This window comes from Alosa pseudoharengus, unplaced genomic scaffold (assembly GCF_046254945.1).
Source record: "Alosa pseudoharengus isolate Yale_2024_CS ecotype anadromous, Long Island Sound unplaced genomic scaffold, YU_APseudo_1.1 YU_APseudo_1.1_scf_16, whole genome shotgun sequence".
NCBI classification, from domain to species: domain Eukaryota; kingdom Metazoa; phylum Chordata; class Actinopteri; order Clupeiformes; family Clupeidae; genus Alosa; species Alosa pseudoharengus.
In genome coordinates, this window is record NW_027468630.1 from 10,403,815 (window position 1) to 10,419,651 (window position 15,837).

At 41.1% G+C, this 15,837-nt stretch overlaps 3 protein-coding genes across 6 annotated transcripts; 2 read left to right on the forward strand and 1 right to left on the reverse strand.

Annotated features, from left to right (window-relative positions):
- Window positions 1-229: 229 nt before the first annotated feature.
- cmc2 (C-x(9)-C motif containing 2) lies at window positions 230-2,278 on the reverse strand. Of its 4 annotated transcripts, none has more exons than XM_076288076.1 (5): window positions 2,093-2,278; window positions 1,773-1,861; window positions 1,422-1,524; window positions 1,030-1,101; window positions 230-813 (listed from the first exon to the last, which is right to left on the reverse strand). In XM_076288076.1, exons 3-5 carry the CDS (start codon window positions 1,500-1,502, stop codon window positions 727-729), a joined length of 240 nt encoding a protein of 79 aa, XP_076144191.1. In that variant the 5' UTR covers window positions 1,503-1,524; window positions 1,773-1,861; window positions 2,093-2,278; the 3' UTR covers window positions 230-726. The 4 variants fall into 4 exon arrangements, with proteins under 4 accessions (XP_076144191.1, XP_076144190.1, XP_076144193.1 ...); XM_076288075.1 differs by having other exon boundaries at window positions 1,422-1,527; XM_076288078.1 differs by lacking the exon at window positions 1,773-1,861.
- A 458-nt stretch (window positions 2,279-2,736) lies between these two features.
- cenpn (centromere protein N) lies at window positions 2,737-7,463 on the forward strand. Its single transcript, XM_076288079.1, has 10 exons — window positions 2,737-3,039; window positions 3,738-3,783; window positions 4,227-4,286; window positions 4,512-4,585; window positions 4,700-4,873; window positions 5,426-5,527; window positions 5,708-5,762; window positions 6,050-6,159; window positions 6,295-6,421; window positions 7,120-7,463. Exons 1-10 carry the CDS (start codon window positions 2,869-2,871, stop codon window positions 7,248-7,250), a joined length of 1,050 nt encoding a protein of 349 aa, XP_076144194.1. The 5' UTR covers window positions 2,737-2,868; the 3' UTR covers window positions 7,251-7,463.
- Window positions 7,464-7,782: 319 nt separating this feature from the next.
- On the forward strand, window positions 7,783-15,562 carry atmin (ATM interactor). The gene is made up of 4 exons (XM_076286989.1): window positions 7,783-8,014; window positions 10,503-10,628; window positions 11,296-11,495; window positions 11,590-15,562. The coding sequence occupies exons 1-4, from the start codon at window positions 7,793-7,795 to the stop codon at window positions 13,370-13,372; spliced, it is 2,331 nt and encodes a 776-aa protein (XP_076143104.1). The 5' UTR covers window positions 7,783-7,792; the 3' UTR covers window positions 13,373-15,562.
- The last annotated feature ends 275 nt before the right edge of the window (window positions 15,563-15,837 follow it).

Consider the following 15,837-nt stretch of genomic DNA (forward strand, 5'->3'; position numbering starts at 1 on the left):
TTTTGTGCATTATTACCAGGTGATTACAAGGAGACATAGAGAGGAGTTCTCAGCTTGGACATTTCACAAGACCATAAACCAGAAAACAGATGATATCAACTGAGCACTTTAAGAAAGAACATATTCACAAATGTCCACAGATATCAACTGAGCACTTAAAGAAAGAACATCTTCACAAATGTTCACAGATATCAACTGAGCACTTAAAGAAAGAACATCTTCACAAATGTTCACAGGCTGGTGCCTCTCGGCCACAAAAAAAGTTTCTTTTATTTTTTTTAATGAACTGCCCAAACTCATCACACTGCATCTCAAGTAGGATAAACATCCCTGATTGATAGTACACTGAGCCAACAACAGAATGTTCATTTAAAATAGCTTTAAATATGCATCCAGATATAGCTTAGGTCAAGTATAATCCTGGACAAGAGGGAACAGTGCCACATTCAAAATGTCCTGTTGCTTCTGGCAAGCTCCATTGAGCAGGGAAACTGCAGGAAGGCTCTCTCTCCATCCAAGAGGGAGGGTCCAACACCCAAGCTCACATCATCAAACGCACACACACACACACACACACACTCTCATATTTGTTTGTTAGTCCAGAAACCATGAGCTCAGTGAGCTATGTGAGTCTCTTCCTAACGGCCAGGTCATAGAGACCCTGCATGCAGCGGACATCACAGAGTGGATGGCCTCAGCTTTGGCTCCATGCCGGCCCAACCCCCCTTAATAGTCCCTCTCCTTGGGTCCTGTCTTCAGCCTCTCCTGCATCTCAGCTGCATGAGCTTTGCTTCGCTCCCTCCTGGCCTGGTACTGCAAACAGAATGAAGGGTGATGCTACCATTAGTGTTAAGAAACAAAGATTTAAAAATGTATGGTCTCTTGGCTGCCATCTTCATTAGGACTTCAGTCAGGACAGGAGTATGTCACTTACTGACAAAAATTAACATATAACTGATATGTGTGTGTGTTGGGGGGGGGGGTCCATGTAACATTATATGCTTAAATGCACCACTGCTTGTTCCTCACCTCTTTTTTAAGACACTGGCGCATGGCACGATCCAAGTCATTACAAGTACCAAAGAAGCGTAGGACATTATGCTGGGGACATTAAAGGAAAAGAAGAGTTCAGTCATGACGAACACTCCAAATGTGTAAATGTGAAAAATACACATAAACCACTGTCTTGAATTACTAGAGTATTCAGTGTTTCCCAGAGAATTGAATTCAATTTGTGGTGGTTGGTTTGAAGAATTAACTTGAATGCAACAGTTTTTAACAAATTAGCACAGCGTGGTTATGATGCTAACCAGATTTAAGCACAATTTAGTACAACCTGGAAAATCATTGTGTGGTGGTCAATGTTGATATTGTGGTGGGCCGCCACAAATAAGTCAATGTATGGGAAACACTGGTATTACCTCTTTGTGACACTGTTTGAGCTGTGTGATTAATTCATTGCACTCATCCGTGTGTAAGTGAGGAGACAGGTCTGGGTGCATCCTCAGTTAAGGTCTCACTTCTCTGCTGTGGGTTAAAACACATTGAACAAAAAAGGCAGGCTTCTTTGACTATAGTGAAAACACTATACACTACACTATACACACATACACTCTAATTAATATATCATAACTGAATTAAGACTTTATAAAGAGCACAACCAAAGTTACTGCAGCTCTTCCATTTCACCCATAATAAGGATACTAGAGCCTCCCCATCCCATTCCATCGTCACCACTCATGTTGAAACTTTTCCCCCTCTGAAGCACTTACCTGCAAGAAAGAAAGGGAGGACTGTGTCACAGCAGATCTGAGGTTCAATCACTCCACTGTTGTCATGCAATATCGTAAAGTTGTGAGGTCTGCAAGAACAAGTGTACACAGTGCTAACGTTTACTCTGATCCTAGAACTACTGTCCAGATTGTATAGGCGACAAATCGCGGTACATAGACTGTCGGTAACGTGCAGTAAATGTAGCCTAATAAAACACATTTACAACAGATAGATCCAGGTCCATAAAAATATCCATGGCTATCACCCTATTTAAGCTTAAAATGTAGCCTACCGCTACAGGGCATGACATTGAACAAACCTTTTGAACTGAAACAACCACAAAGTAACAACCCGTACAGCTGATATATGCAACTACATATGCCACAGCTGTACAATAAGATTTGTTCTGTCTGACTGTCTGAATACAAGTCACGTTAGATTATACTGTGTTATAACCACGTTAAGTCCACAGAGGACTCACTGCCATTTATTTCACCCTTGCATAACGGCATGGAAACCCGGAAGTAACTTACGCGTGCCAGACCAACTGAACATGGGCCAATCAATGACTGTTTACAGTAGACATGTGACATAACGTTTCTGGCTATGGTTTTATAAAATGGTTTTATAAAAGCGACAGCGAGATAGAAAGCGCTGGTTATGGATAGAATATGTTTTATGGGAAACAACATTTTACAAGCCTAATAGAATGGTCATTAATTAATTAAAAGGATTTATCAAAATAATTTTCAATGCATAATTTATTCAGCATGCATAGGCAAATATGTAAGTAGGCTAAATCAATTTCACGAATTTTAAAAATAACTGGAAACAAAACAAAACAAAACAAAAATGTATATTACTTCCAAACCAACAGGCGGCAGTAGAGACTTCATCATTTACTATTTTCAGGAAGAGGAAGTTTCGTCAAAAGCAAATCTGATTGCCGATTGGTTGTTTTGAGCGGTTGTTTGGCGGTTTGGTTGGGTTGGCGTTTTTCTGTGTTTGGGCTTATGATTGAACAAAGTTGTATCTCCGTATTGTTTAACATTATGAATTAGTGTATTTTTGCATGTGTGTTTCACTAGTCCTAGCATGGGTGATGTAGCAAGGACCCTTTTACAGCGAACGTTACGTAAAATACCGACTGGAAAGTTAGAAGAAACGCTAAAAAAGTGGGCCCACCTTTCAAGAAGACAACAACAATCTGTGAACTACACTCAATCAAAATGGATATTACATGAAAACATTGTTTCTCTATGTGAGGTAAGGTTTAGGTTTTTATTTTAGCAAGCAGGTGGCCTTGTTTTTTTTTAGACGAATTGTTTATCTCACCGTAACAGCATTGAACCTCACACAGCAACTGCTAGTTAAAGCAGAGGACTACTTTGGTTAAGGTACCACTGGTAGTAGTAGCTGTTACCAGTGTATGTTTATCAATAGTCTAGAGCTAACGTTAGCATCTAAGTTTAAGTCATGTAACGTTAACGTTAGTGCTTTGACAAATGTTTCGTTGTTACCTCAGTCAGAGACTTTCTAATAAGGAGACACAGCACTCAAAAAATACTCCATAGAAATGCATGGGGCTAGTTTGTCACGCCAACATGGCCGTTGTCTACACATATCCCACCCCTTCCTCGGCAAAACGTCGACATGTAAATACATTGAGCCAATCATATGGTGTGTTGTGAAGACATCGTGCCAATCATGTGTTGTGATCTCGCCGCTGGAGCAAGATTGGTGTCGTGAAGCCTTGCGCACGCGCAGTTCGACCCAAAGACTGTGCCCGATGAGTGCCCATAAAACGTTGGTATATGGCCGCCGAGTGGAGGGACTTGCCTAAAAGGACTTTGCCTCAGTTTACCCACCTTCCATAGAATACATTGTTTCCATAATTTTAATACATACATTTACAATACATACATTTAAGCTTATCATATACTACAATTTAATGTGTCTGATAGGAAAATGGATTGACAACGCGGCATGTGAGCGAACTGGAGATGATCTGTAAGTGAATTATCAATGATTACCAATGCCATTATTTTTTAAAAACACTACTGTTTTATTTTTTAAAAACTGCTACTGAGATTAATGACACTGGGCTTATCTACTTTCTGATGAGACGGTTGTAACACCCACCAACGTTATAAATTCCCACCAACTTAATAAACCACCAACGTAATAAAAATCTGCAAGTTTTAAACCCACCAACGTAATAACTTCCCACCAACGTAATAACCCAATAATTATTACGTTTGCATGAAGATATTACGTTGGTGGGAAGTTAAGAGAGTTATTGTAATAACTTCCCACCAGTGTAATAAATCACTGATTTATGGTGAGAAGTTATTATGTTGGTGGATGTTACAGACGGTGAAGCGTTCCTCTCAGGTGAATTTTCAAGTCGTGATAATGAATTCTTTAACGTTAGCATTCATTTATCTAAACAGATTGTATGGAAAATCCAAACCTAGGAACTTGGAGGGCCTGTCATCTTACAGATGCTGACGGTATGGCAAACTATTGTTTTACCACAAATATACAGCAACCAAAAGGCAAAGAGTCTTTCTGCATTAGTCTGTGGCTCGCTTGATGTGTTGTTTAATCTGTATTAATGACATTACTTTTTAAATCTCACTAATAATCTCAAATCTTGTTTGTAAAAGTGTTGGTTTCAGCCTGAGCGTTTTTAATCTCACATAGCCAGATCTCCTTTTTCATACTGACACTTTTAGAAGATGCCACATCTGTAGAGCTGCTTAGTTTTAAGGAGCAGTTCAAGTCCCACTTAGCGGAGCTGATCAGAAATGTAAGTAATACATTTTGCGTTGACCACATAAACATTCCTACAAATGTGATGAATTCCTGATGCTGCTGGCAGTCCTCATAATTTTTGATTGTTCCAATGTTTTTCTTCCTTTAGGTCTCAATCAAAATAAAGAAGCATGATAATGGTGCTGTTTGGATACGCATCGCCTGGGGAGACAACTTCAGCAAACCTAATCACTTTAAGCCTACATATGTGGTGCATGATCTTCAAACCCCATATGTTTTCATCTCCAATTTGAAATCAAAGCACAAGCCACTGTTGTACCAGGTAGTTTACCATACACTATATTCTGTGATGCTATTGTATGTACAGCATAATCATTGCAACAAACTCTTCTGTATTCTTTACTATAATATATTTAGGGCTGGTTTCCCCATACATGGATCAAGCCTAGTCTTAGATGAAAACAAAACTTCAGTGAAACTAGGCTTGATTAATATATGGGACATTGGCCCTTAAGGTGCTGGGGTGGTTTCCTCCATTTAGCATTTACATTTATGATTTAAGTGTGTAAAATTTACTCAGATAAATAATCGATCAATAATCTTACAAATGTTTTTGATCTTAATGGTGACCTATGTCTGCGACTGAGAATTGGCTTAACGCTTTATGTGATTCTGTTTACAACTGTTAACTTAATTGTCTAAGTGGCTCAGTTGTGTTATCACTTTGTTGCTACACATGCATACTACATTACATGTATTATGCATATGATAATGTTGTTGGTCTAAATCCTGGCTGATCCAGTATGATTCACTCACAGGATGTTACATATTTCTAAATTTAAAACTTAACATATTATATGTTTGGCAACCGTAGGGCCTGGTTCTGGCCACCAAACATGGGTCCATTAAAGATGCACATCTGAGTGGACGAAGCCTTCATGCAGTCAGGGACCTACTGATGGGCCACTACCAGCAGGTAATATGAGCTTGATATTATGGGGTTTATGTGTATGTTTGCATTCAACAGATTGTTCTTGACTGTGTAATTTTGTGCTTTGACACTTAATGTAAATAGTACTTTGCTGTAATGATGAATGTGTATTTAAACAGATCTAGTAATGTCATAATAATGCATTTTGTTTGTCTGTTTTTATAGTCATTTCCAACAAATCACCTAAGGCCTCTTCAGGAGAGAAACCCTCCTATAACACGTATGTATGGAACTATGTCAATAGTAGAAGCCTTTTAGAAGGGAAACACTTTGCAGCATAATAATTTATACTTTTCTGTTGTAGTGAAATACTAAAGATATTGTATTTTGTTATTATTGTCTTTCCTTAATTTAATATCATAATGTTGCTATCTTTCCTGTATTGCATTGGTATTGAAATACGAACATTAGTTTTTAGTCTTAATAATAATACTAGTTTTTAGTCTTAATAATATAACTATCTCTCCTGACTTGCTTTGGTATGTTTTATGTCTTCCATCTCTTTAGATCCCAATATTGAAAAGGAGCACAAAGAGCATGCTGAGAAAAGACAGCAGGTAGCCTATGAAGCATTTGGTGAGGGAGGCATTCCTAAACTGGAGACTGCCACATACACGGTACTTAATCCACTATGTGTTTTCTCCCTCTCCACATCCACATTTATGCAACAGACTATTATGACATGTTGATTATTATTGACAGTTGCTTAGGTTAGCAGTAGATTTAATTTGTATTTCTTCTTTGATTTCCAGTTGGAGACCAGGTTCAGAGGGGGTGGAGGCATGGATACCCTTTCTGATGGCGAGAAACCCTTCAGAACAGTTGTTCAGTTTGCCAGCACCAGCCTCCTAGAATCTCTACGTCACTGTGTATCGTCAGGTAATGCCATCTCTTACACTGACTGTCCGGTCTAACAGAGCGTTTACTGTATGATAACTGGTCCAGTGAGAGTATCAGACTGATCATAACCCCATCGTCTGTAGAGATTGGATTAGCTACATCTCTGTGAACTTTAGAGACCATCTGCACACATAAATATGAGCTGACATCGTAGCAGGAATCATAATCAGAGTTTTTTCCCAAATCATCAGGTACTCACACTTACCAAAACAAGACAATGGAAATATCAAATGATTTGTGTCTGATGTCATGCTGTCAAACAGTTTCACTGTATAAATGCATTACTGTATCATATTATTACCGTATCTTACATCACAAACAAATATGCCTGTAGTACTCCTGTCATCCCACAAGAGGGCCCGTGACAAAGAAGTGGGCATTAGTACTTGTAATCCTGTCAGCTCACCATTTCTTGTACAAGAGAAATGCAGAAAGTTGTTGAAAATTGTTACGGAGAGGAGTACTATGATGTGGGGTTACTAGCTTATCCAGGTAATGAATGAATGCTGATCTCTAAAAGAACACGGCACCAAGCATCTATAATTTCAAAGGCGAGGTGGTGTTTTGAGATCAGCTGTAACTCCTGAAGATACCTGGGTAAACCAGTAGACTTTTTTTGTAGTATAGCCCTCTGATCTACGACTCTTGACCAGAGCTTTTGTTTTGTTGTTGTACAGGTATTGCCGAAGCTCCTGTATCCCCACTGTTATCATCCATCACTCAGAAAGGTCGGAATTACTTTGTAATCACAGACAAAGCAGACAAAGGACACAACGGCACCACCCAGAACTCTAGAGCAAAGGTCTAAGAGCAGGAAGTTAGTGTTTGTGAGACGTGCTTGTCTGAGTAGATTTGCACCAAACTCATTCATCGGAATCAGATCTGTTTCCAGTGGATAATCTATTAGCAGCTAGTGTTTTAACTATATAATATTAATATTGTCACACATTGGTTTGACTGATGTGTTCGTCCAGTGGAGAAAGCATGTCCTGTTTTTTTAATAGGTATTAAATTCAGAAATGTATGTTTATGTTTATATCTGTTTGTGTATCTGAATAAAGTTTCTAAACAAATTATCTGGTGAGTTGTGCATTATAATAACGGAGTACGCACCATATGCGGATTGACTATATGTAGTAACCAGAGATCATAATAAGCAAAAATATCTAGAACTAGGAATTTTAAGATCAATTTATTTATGAGGAGCGACGCGCGTGGTAGATAGAGTTTAGGGGGCGTAACTGGTTGCTAAGAAAGGTCCCCCTCCCGGAAGTTTACGTGAACGCATATATGGTGCTCCTGCTTCGCTACGCTTTCTCTGATCCAGGGCGGTCTCTTCTCAGAGGAAACATGGCTGCCTCTGCATCGGAGAAGCCACAACGCAATATTGCAGATAACGGAGATGTGATCGAGGAGGTACCTTCACAGTCGAAAGAAATTATAAAACCTGATATAGCAGAGCTAACAAAAGAGGTGCGGACCAATATCCTATGTACTGTTGAAGGATGTGGAAAGATCCTTCCAAATACCCCGGCCCTGAACATGCACCTTGTTAAGTCCCACAGAGTCAAGGTAAGTGTATTAACGACAGCGATGACTGGCTAACTAATGTTATATATTTAACATAAACACTTGTCAAATCCAAAAGCACACTAGATTGCTGTGAAAGTCTACCACATGAGTGCTTTTGTTTAGAGAGTTTCTAGCTTGATCGCATTCGACAACGTTAACGCTTAGAACTAGTGAAATAACAAACCAGTTGCAATTGAAACTGCGCACGTCTTTAGAAAATAGTTGCTTGTAAAACAGTTTTGGTAGTTAAAGCTGATATTGTCAATGAGTTTTCATCTTTGCCTAAAGTGTATGCTCTCTTTCAGACCGCTGCGGTAGGAGTCATTCAAACGTCATTATTCGTTAGCTATTTAGCTAGCATGCTAGCATGATCAATATCAAAGAAAGTTCAGCTGTCCTTTGACAGTGTATTCCTTCAGGGTATTATATGGTCTCAGAATTTATTTTTGTCGGTACAATGGGGAAAGGCACCATAGGACCTATCCATCCCACCACCTTGGCGTGCTCTGTGGGCCCTACACTTGTCCACTGGGAAACCACCGTCACGATGTGCATTGATTGTTTTGTTGTCCTATGTTATGATGGTGCATTCATTTCTTTGTCAAATGTAGATCTACTAGGTCTGCGATAAAATTAAGCAAAAAGCCCCAAGAGGTCCTAACTGACAAATGGAAACAACGTTGGATTGATTTACACATCTCATTGCCTTTGCCCTTGGTGATGAAGTATTATGAACTCGTTTTGATCTCATTAAATTGCTCAGAGATCGCAACACCAATTAAAATGCATGTTCAGAGAAAGAGTATGCCCAGATCTGGTTTTGTAGATCCCATATGCTCACTTGTCCTCGCACTTGAAATTGCAGTTGACCATGTACAGTAGACTAAAATGTGCTTAAAATTGCTCTCTAATTTCAATCTTTAGAACATAATTGGTTATGTTTTTGTCATATATTGACTTATTAGGGTCATTTAAGATTTTCCAGCTTGGTTATAGGCTGTATGATTGTGGGATGTTTAGAACTGATGTTCTGAGTAACACATGATCAGTAAGCAGCAGTATGTGTGGCGCACTCTCATCCAGCTCTCCTCATGCATTATTTATTTGTCCACGCAGAAAAAAAAGTGTATGAATTCAGGTGCACATTACAGTTCTGTGACTGCAGGCAGAGAGCAGCTAGACAGCTGCGAGTAAAGGAAATTTGGGGTGTGGTGGTAGCAGGTCGAGGCTAATGGGCCCTGGGCTAAAAATATTATTTCAGCGTTTAGTTGACTTTCAACATTGCAAGCTGAAAAGCCTTCCCTCCATTTACTGTGCGCCACTCGGGGCTGTCCAGACTACCCTCCTTCTAGTGTTGAAAAACAAAACAGCCCAGCCGGCCCTGCTGAAGTGTCTCCAGGGCTGGCAGACAAATGAATGCTGTGTAGCACGACACTGGGGGACAGGACCATGGTGTTTGGTCAGATGTCGGCTGAATGTTAACCTATGGCTGCTTCTTGCTGTTTCTCTCTTTGTTGCAGTAAACTGCTCAGTTCTCTCATTGATATTGGCCCTTTTCATTTGAATGCAGAACAGCCTAATAATAATAATAATAAAAAAGCAAAAACATAGAATAGCCTAATAATAATAATAATAAAAAAAAACACACACACACACTGCATTTTTACTGATTACTAGGATTATTAGCACAATTTAATTTAAAGCATGACGTAAGGCGGAGACTGCATGGGCTGGATCAAAAGCAGTGCAGGCTAGAGTATAGTTTGCTGTTGAGATAATGCAGTATCTCCCACGAGGAATGTCTTTCTCCGTGTATGTGCTGTACGGTTATGTAAGCAATCATGCTGCACATTGATTCTGTGCACTGACCTGGCATCTGCCAAGTTTTCCAGTGCAGTAGAACATTTATTGCTCTAGCTTTTCAGACATCACAGGGTGTTGTCAAGGGATTTATGTACCTCATTTTAATTAGAATACTATCGTCTCCTATGCAAGTCTTATATCATTGTCCACTTGCATAGACCCTCAGAAAAATTCATTGGTTACTGATGGTCTGTTTGTTAATTCATTTGCCATTTGGTATGTTATTTTGGATAGCAATTGTTGTTTTCATAGGGATTGTCAGTGTGTTGAACTGGTGAAAGAGTAATTTAGTTGAGAATGTAGTGTCAGTTTTGTAATGGTTGTTGTAATGGTTGTAGTGGTTGTTAAGATATGTCGATGTTGGCCCCAGCTGTGGCGCAACTGGCTGGGACACCTGCACCGTACGCTGGCGACCCGGGTTCGATTCCTGCCCTGTGGTCCTCTCTGGATCCCACCCCTGCTCTCTCTCCCATTCGCTTCCTGTCACTCTCCACTGTCCTATCATTAAAGGCATAAAAAGCCCCCAAAAATATACTTATACTTAAAAATATGCTTAAAAATATACTAAAAAAGAAAAGATGTCATGATGTTATGATATGTCACAAGTTTTTCTTTTCATTATTAGGATGGCATTGTCAACCCCACTGTTAGAAAGGACATGAAAGGCCCACAAAAACTCTATTGCTGTCCAATAGAGGGGTGTCCAAGAGGACCAAATCGACCCTTCTCACAGTTCTCCTTAGTCAAACAGGTAAAGTTATTCTAATCTTCGCATTGTCATCGCTTTGACTTTCTGGGCAGCCGTGGCCTACTGGTTAGCGCTTCAGACTTGTAACCAGAGGGTTGCCGGTTCGAACCGCGACCAGTAGGACCGGCTGAAGTGCCCTTGAGCAAGGCAACTAACCCCTCCCCGAGCGCCGCTGTAGCAGGCAGCTCACTGCGTCGGGATTAGCGTGTGCTTCACCTCACTGTGTGTTCACTGGGTGCTGAGTGTGTTTCACTAATTCACGGATTGGGATAAATGCAGAAACCAAATTTCCCTCACGGGATCAAAAGAGTATACTTATACTGTCAACATAACTGCACATTAAAGCCGATTGATGTGTCTGAAAGCAAAAGGAAGTGTTTGAATTTCATTAGACTTTCTATATTTGGTGCTAAACTGAGATTACGGAAGCAGTTTCTAGGATAAGTCAATGTTACTCACAAAAAGAGACAATGAATAGCTGATGTTTTCCAAAATGTCTTTCAGGATTAATAAAGTAACAATGTATATCTATAGTTTGTCTATGATCTGTTTGAAAATGGTTAAATTTAGCACCATGTGTAAATCGTGGAAAATTGCTGTCAGTACATTTCACAATGTACATGAACTGTGCCATTCAACATGCTAATATGTGCTCATATGTGCACACCAGCATTTCATGAAGATGCACACTGAGAAGAAACATAAGTGTGTCAAGTGTAGCAACAGCTACAGCACAGAGTGGGACCTCAGAAGACATGTAGAGGATTGTGGGAGAACGTACAGCTGTACGTGTGGCTGCCCTTATGCTAGCCGTGCTGCTCTCCTGTCTCACACCTACAGAACTGGTCATGAGATTCCAGATGAACACCGGTACTTTTTTCACATTACACATAAGCAGGTCACATCGCAATCCAGCTGGACAGTTTGCTAAATAGTCTCTCTCTCTCTCACATGTTTCCCAAAGGTACCCGCCGGTGAAGAAAAGAAAGATGGAACGCATGATCTGCAGCCCAATTAAAGTCCGACCCATGGAGCAGACGTTTCCGATGCCTGGATCCGAAAAGGAGCTTTCAGAGGGAGCCATCCCTACTGAAGGAGCATGCCAAACCCACGACACGGCAAAACAGAATCCCAACCCTTCAAAAAGCATGCAGAAGCTTCTCTTACCAAAGCCTAAAGTGGCCCTGGTCAACGTGCCCGTGATGCAGCTGGCCCACCTTCCCGTCCTTCTCCCATCAGGAGATAGCAGTGCCTTGAGGTCCGTCATCCTGGCTCTGGACACGCAAGGCTCTCTGAGCACGTACCATCTTATCCCCCAGTCCTTTGGAGCGGTCATGCCGACACTAAACACCAAGAATTTTACCTTTAAAGACACTGTGCCATACTCCAGGCCTGGCTCTGGTGTTGTCAGTACTGGTGTCCAGGTATGCATGGACAGTGCAGTGTCCCCTGGGGACCTGGGTCTAGGGCTGGCACTCCGAGGTAAGAGCACCTCCACAGACATCCAGACGGACATTTCATACCTCAAAAAGGGACCCTCAGGGGACGGGTCTTTGGTGAGCTCCATGGGAGAGTCCTCGGTCTCCTCCTGCTCGCAAACAGACATTAGCGTGAGCGCTCAGGTCTTGCTGCCGGTCAGTGTGCAGACCCAGACATTTCCTGCACGGGCCAAAGCCACTTCGTCCATCGCCGCGCAGACTGAAACCCACAATCCGCTTTCTTTTCAACCCTTTAACATCACCAGGGAGACTCAGACTAATTGTGTTGGTGGCACCCCAGAGGAAAAGGTTCTGATGAACCAGTCTGTGATGTGCTCCGGCCTCTTTGATTCTGATTCGCCCAGTGTCTCCACGCAAACGGTCTTGACGGACATTCCATTCCACACTGGCAGTGTCCACGACCACCTCAGCTCATCAGCTTCTGTGCTCTACAGCGACAAAACCGAAGGACACATGTGTTTTGAAGCCCAAACAGATAATCTTAACCAGAGCTCTGTGGCAGACAACCAAACTCAGACCATGACACTTTTGAACGACCTGGAGAATATCCTGTCCGATGGCATGGGAGAAGGGGCCCTAGAGAATGACCAGACACTGTCAGTGTCTGCAGTGGGCTGCGGACCAGGACTGGAACACGTGCAAGAGAACAGCACGGGCATCGACTTTGACTTGGAGGAGTTCTTAAGTGCTGCACACATTCAGACACAGACTGAGGAGAGTGATCTGGGAGGCCTAAGCTCAGAGACACAACTGGAGCTGCTCGACATTGAGACACAAACCGACTTCCTGCTCCTGGACAAACTCAGTGGAGGTGACATGGCCAGGACCCAGTCGAACGACTTGGAGATGGAGATGTTTGACACTCAGACGCAGACAGACCTGAACTTCATTCTCAACCCAAGTGGTCACATGCCACTTGGAAACATTCTGAGGCAGTCCAGCTTTAATATAAGCACAGAGTCTTCGGACAACGAGACACAGACGGACATCCGTCCGCCCACGTTACCCTTGCCCTGCACATCTGATGGCCAGGTGCGGCTTAGCAGCGCAGAGACCCAAACGGTAACAAGCTCCTTCGATAGCTTGGGCCACCTGTTCCTGACGAGCAACGAGACCCAGACGGTCGTGGACGACTTTATGTCAGCGGACCTAGCCTGGAACATGGAGTCTCATTTCAGCTCAGTAGAAACACAAACCTGCGAAGAGCTGTTCTCTCTGTTTCAACACTCGGAGAAGCCCAACAGCTGAAGGCCCTGCTCCCCTGCTGCGGCTGGAATTCAGATCCCACAGAAAGCATCTCTTGGCCTCTGAAATCTACCTTTCGGAGGGAGGCTGAAGGGTCAGAGAATGGGTGTTCAGACAGACACTCCTCAATAAGCCTATAGAAGCCCCCTGCCAATGTGTTCACTCACTAAAATGTCATTCCAAATGTGTGAGGTGGTGAGTAAATGAAAACATTAAAGAAAATGTACTGGCAGCACTTTCAGTTCTCCACATGCCTCTGTGATATGCACAGCAACAAAACATAAATACTAAAGTACAGATTTGTATATGGTCATCTCCACAGTCTGAACATGTTTAAATTCAACACTGTATGAAAGATTCTCTTTCATTAGGCTTCATTTTGACCTGTTCTAAATGAATGTCAAAGTAAATGTACTTGTGAAAACTCTTTAAAAAGTTTGGAAGGTAATACCAGTCAATACAGTGAAGGGTAAACACTAACAGTAATCACATGAAAAGATATTGAAATGTACATCTGTCAGTCCACATGGACTGTTGCTCTGTCAGTAGACCCTTATGAAGCTACATCACCTGTGAGAACTGCCCATAGACCTAACTGGAACGATCCTGTGATACTCAAGTCAGATACCACTATGGGCCAAAAAGATATTTCTTAACCAATATATTGCTTTTTACATATGTGTGCGCTTGCTGTAGGTGTAAAAGAAACCTTTATGACCTGTGATGTAAATTGTGAGTCTACAATTTGTTAGATAGAACAGAAGTCTGTCACTGTGAAGATATGGTTGCTGTGCTCCTTTAGCAGGAATCATGCACACATTTATTCTTGCTGACTGTTAATAATACACTTAGTCATCATCATGAGGCAACTTCCTTTATTTCAAAGTAATGCTGTTTACATGTGTTCGGTTCATCATTAAGCTTACCTAGATACTTCGATCAAACATTGAAATATCACAGAAATACCTGCATTGAATGTGCATTTTTGTATTTATTTGTGCTGTTGCTAACTATTTGCACGAGTACTTTCCTTTAGTTGGTGCCTTATTTTAATAGAAGGTAAGCAATTGCCATTTGTGTTGCGCAGGTGTAATATACCATGGTGTGTTGTGGATAAACCAACACTTTTTTTTTTTTTTTTTTTTTCCCCTCTTTGTTAAATACATTTTTGGCTGGACATCTCAAGTCTGGGCAACAATTGCCCAGCCATAGGTGACTGCTGTGTAAAGCAAAAATATACTTGTGTGAATGATTGAATTTCTGCCATGGAAGCCATATTAACCAGCATTCCGTACCTATTACCACTCTGTGTGCGTGTGTGTGTTTAAGATTATGGAGTGTTTATCAACGCATGTGGTAGTCATTATAAATCTAGCTCAATCCAGCACCTTCTGCTTCAACCCTCTAAATTAACACTTTATACCTGTGCCTATGAATTAGTCATTTTCATTCTTTGTGCATTTTGACTGGGTGAGTGCCTCAAAGAGTGTGTGTGTGTCTGTGTGTGTTTGGAGGGAAGAACATAACCAGTATTTCTATACAACCATACATGCTGTATCCTTTAACTTTGACGTTTGTTTCCAAGCAGGCATTACCGCATGTGTACATGTTATGGTGTAAACCAAGAATATCAACCAAATGTACTCTATAAAAATATTTAGATGCTGGTATTGAGAAACAACTTGTTTCAGCAGCTATGTATGTTTATAATTGGAAACGTGGTACTAAAATTATTTAAACATGTCTTGGGTGGCAACATCCGTACTACAACCCTTTAGAATAAGGTGAATAAGCTTGGATCTCAACTGTCATTTTCATGTATGTTCTGTCCATAGATGGAGAATACTATTCTATGTCTAATGTAGAATGTAAGCAGCACTGTGCCCATAGATGAGTGTGTGTGTGTGTGTGTGTGTGTGAGCCTACCAGCATGACACTACTCACTACCAGTGCTTGAGTGTGGAAAAAGTGTAAACCTTTTCAAAACATAAAACTAAATGACATTATTGTTACTGGTAGTTGTTTAGGCCACAAGTTCAACAACATATAATCCCTTTGATGTGTGTAATTATTTCGGGCATTTTCCAATGCTGGATTCACACTTCCAAACTCAAACTTTCAAGCAACAAGCAATACATTACACCAATCTGACCACTAACTGGAAAATGATATACTTGCCCCCCCCCCCCCCCCCCCACCATTTACAAAAAAAAAAACGATTAAAATGTATCCACTTCTACTTGAAAATGTTTACTTAAAACGCTTTGTTATTTTTCAGAGAATGCATGCTTTCATGTTTGTGCCATGATGTGGATGTTAAGTTAACCTGAGTTTCCTTCCTGGAGGTGTCTTAATTTGCTGAAAATGTAAACTGTCAATTAAGTTTATTCTGCTAAACAAGCAGTGACCGTAATGAATTGTACGAACTGACATGTTCTCTGAGTCTGTGAATAAACAAATGGCACTTG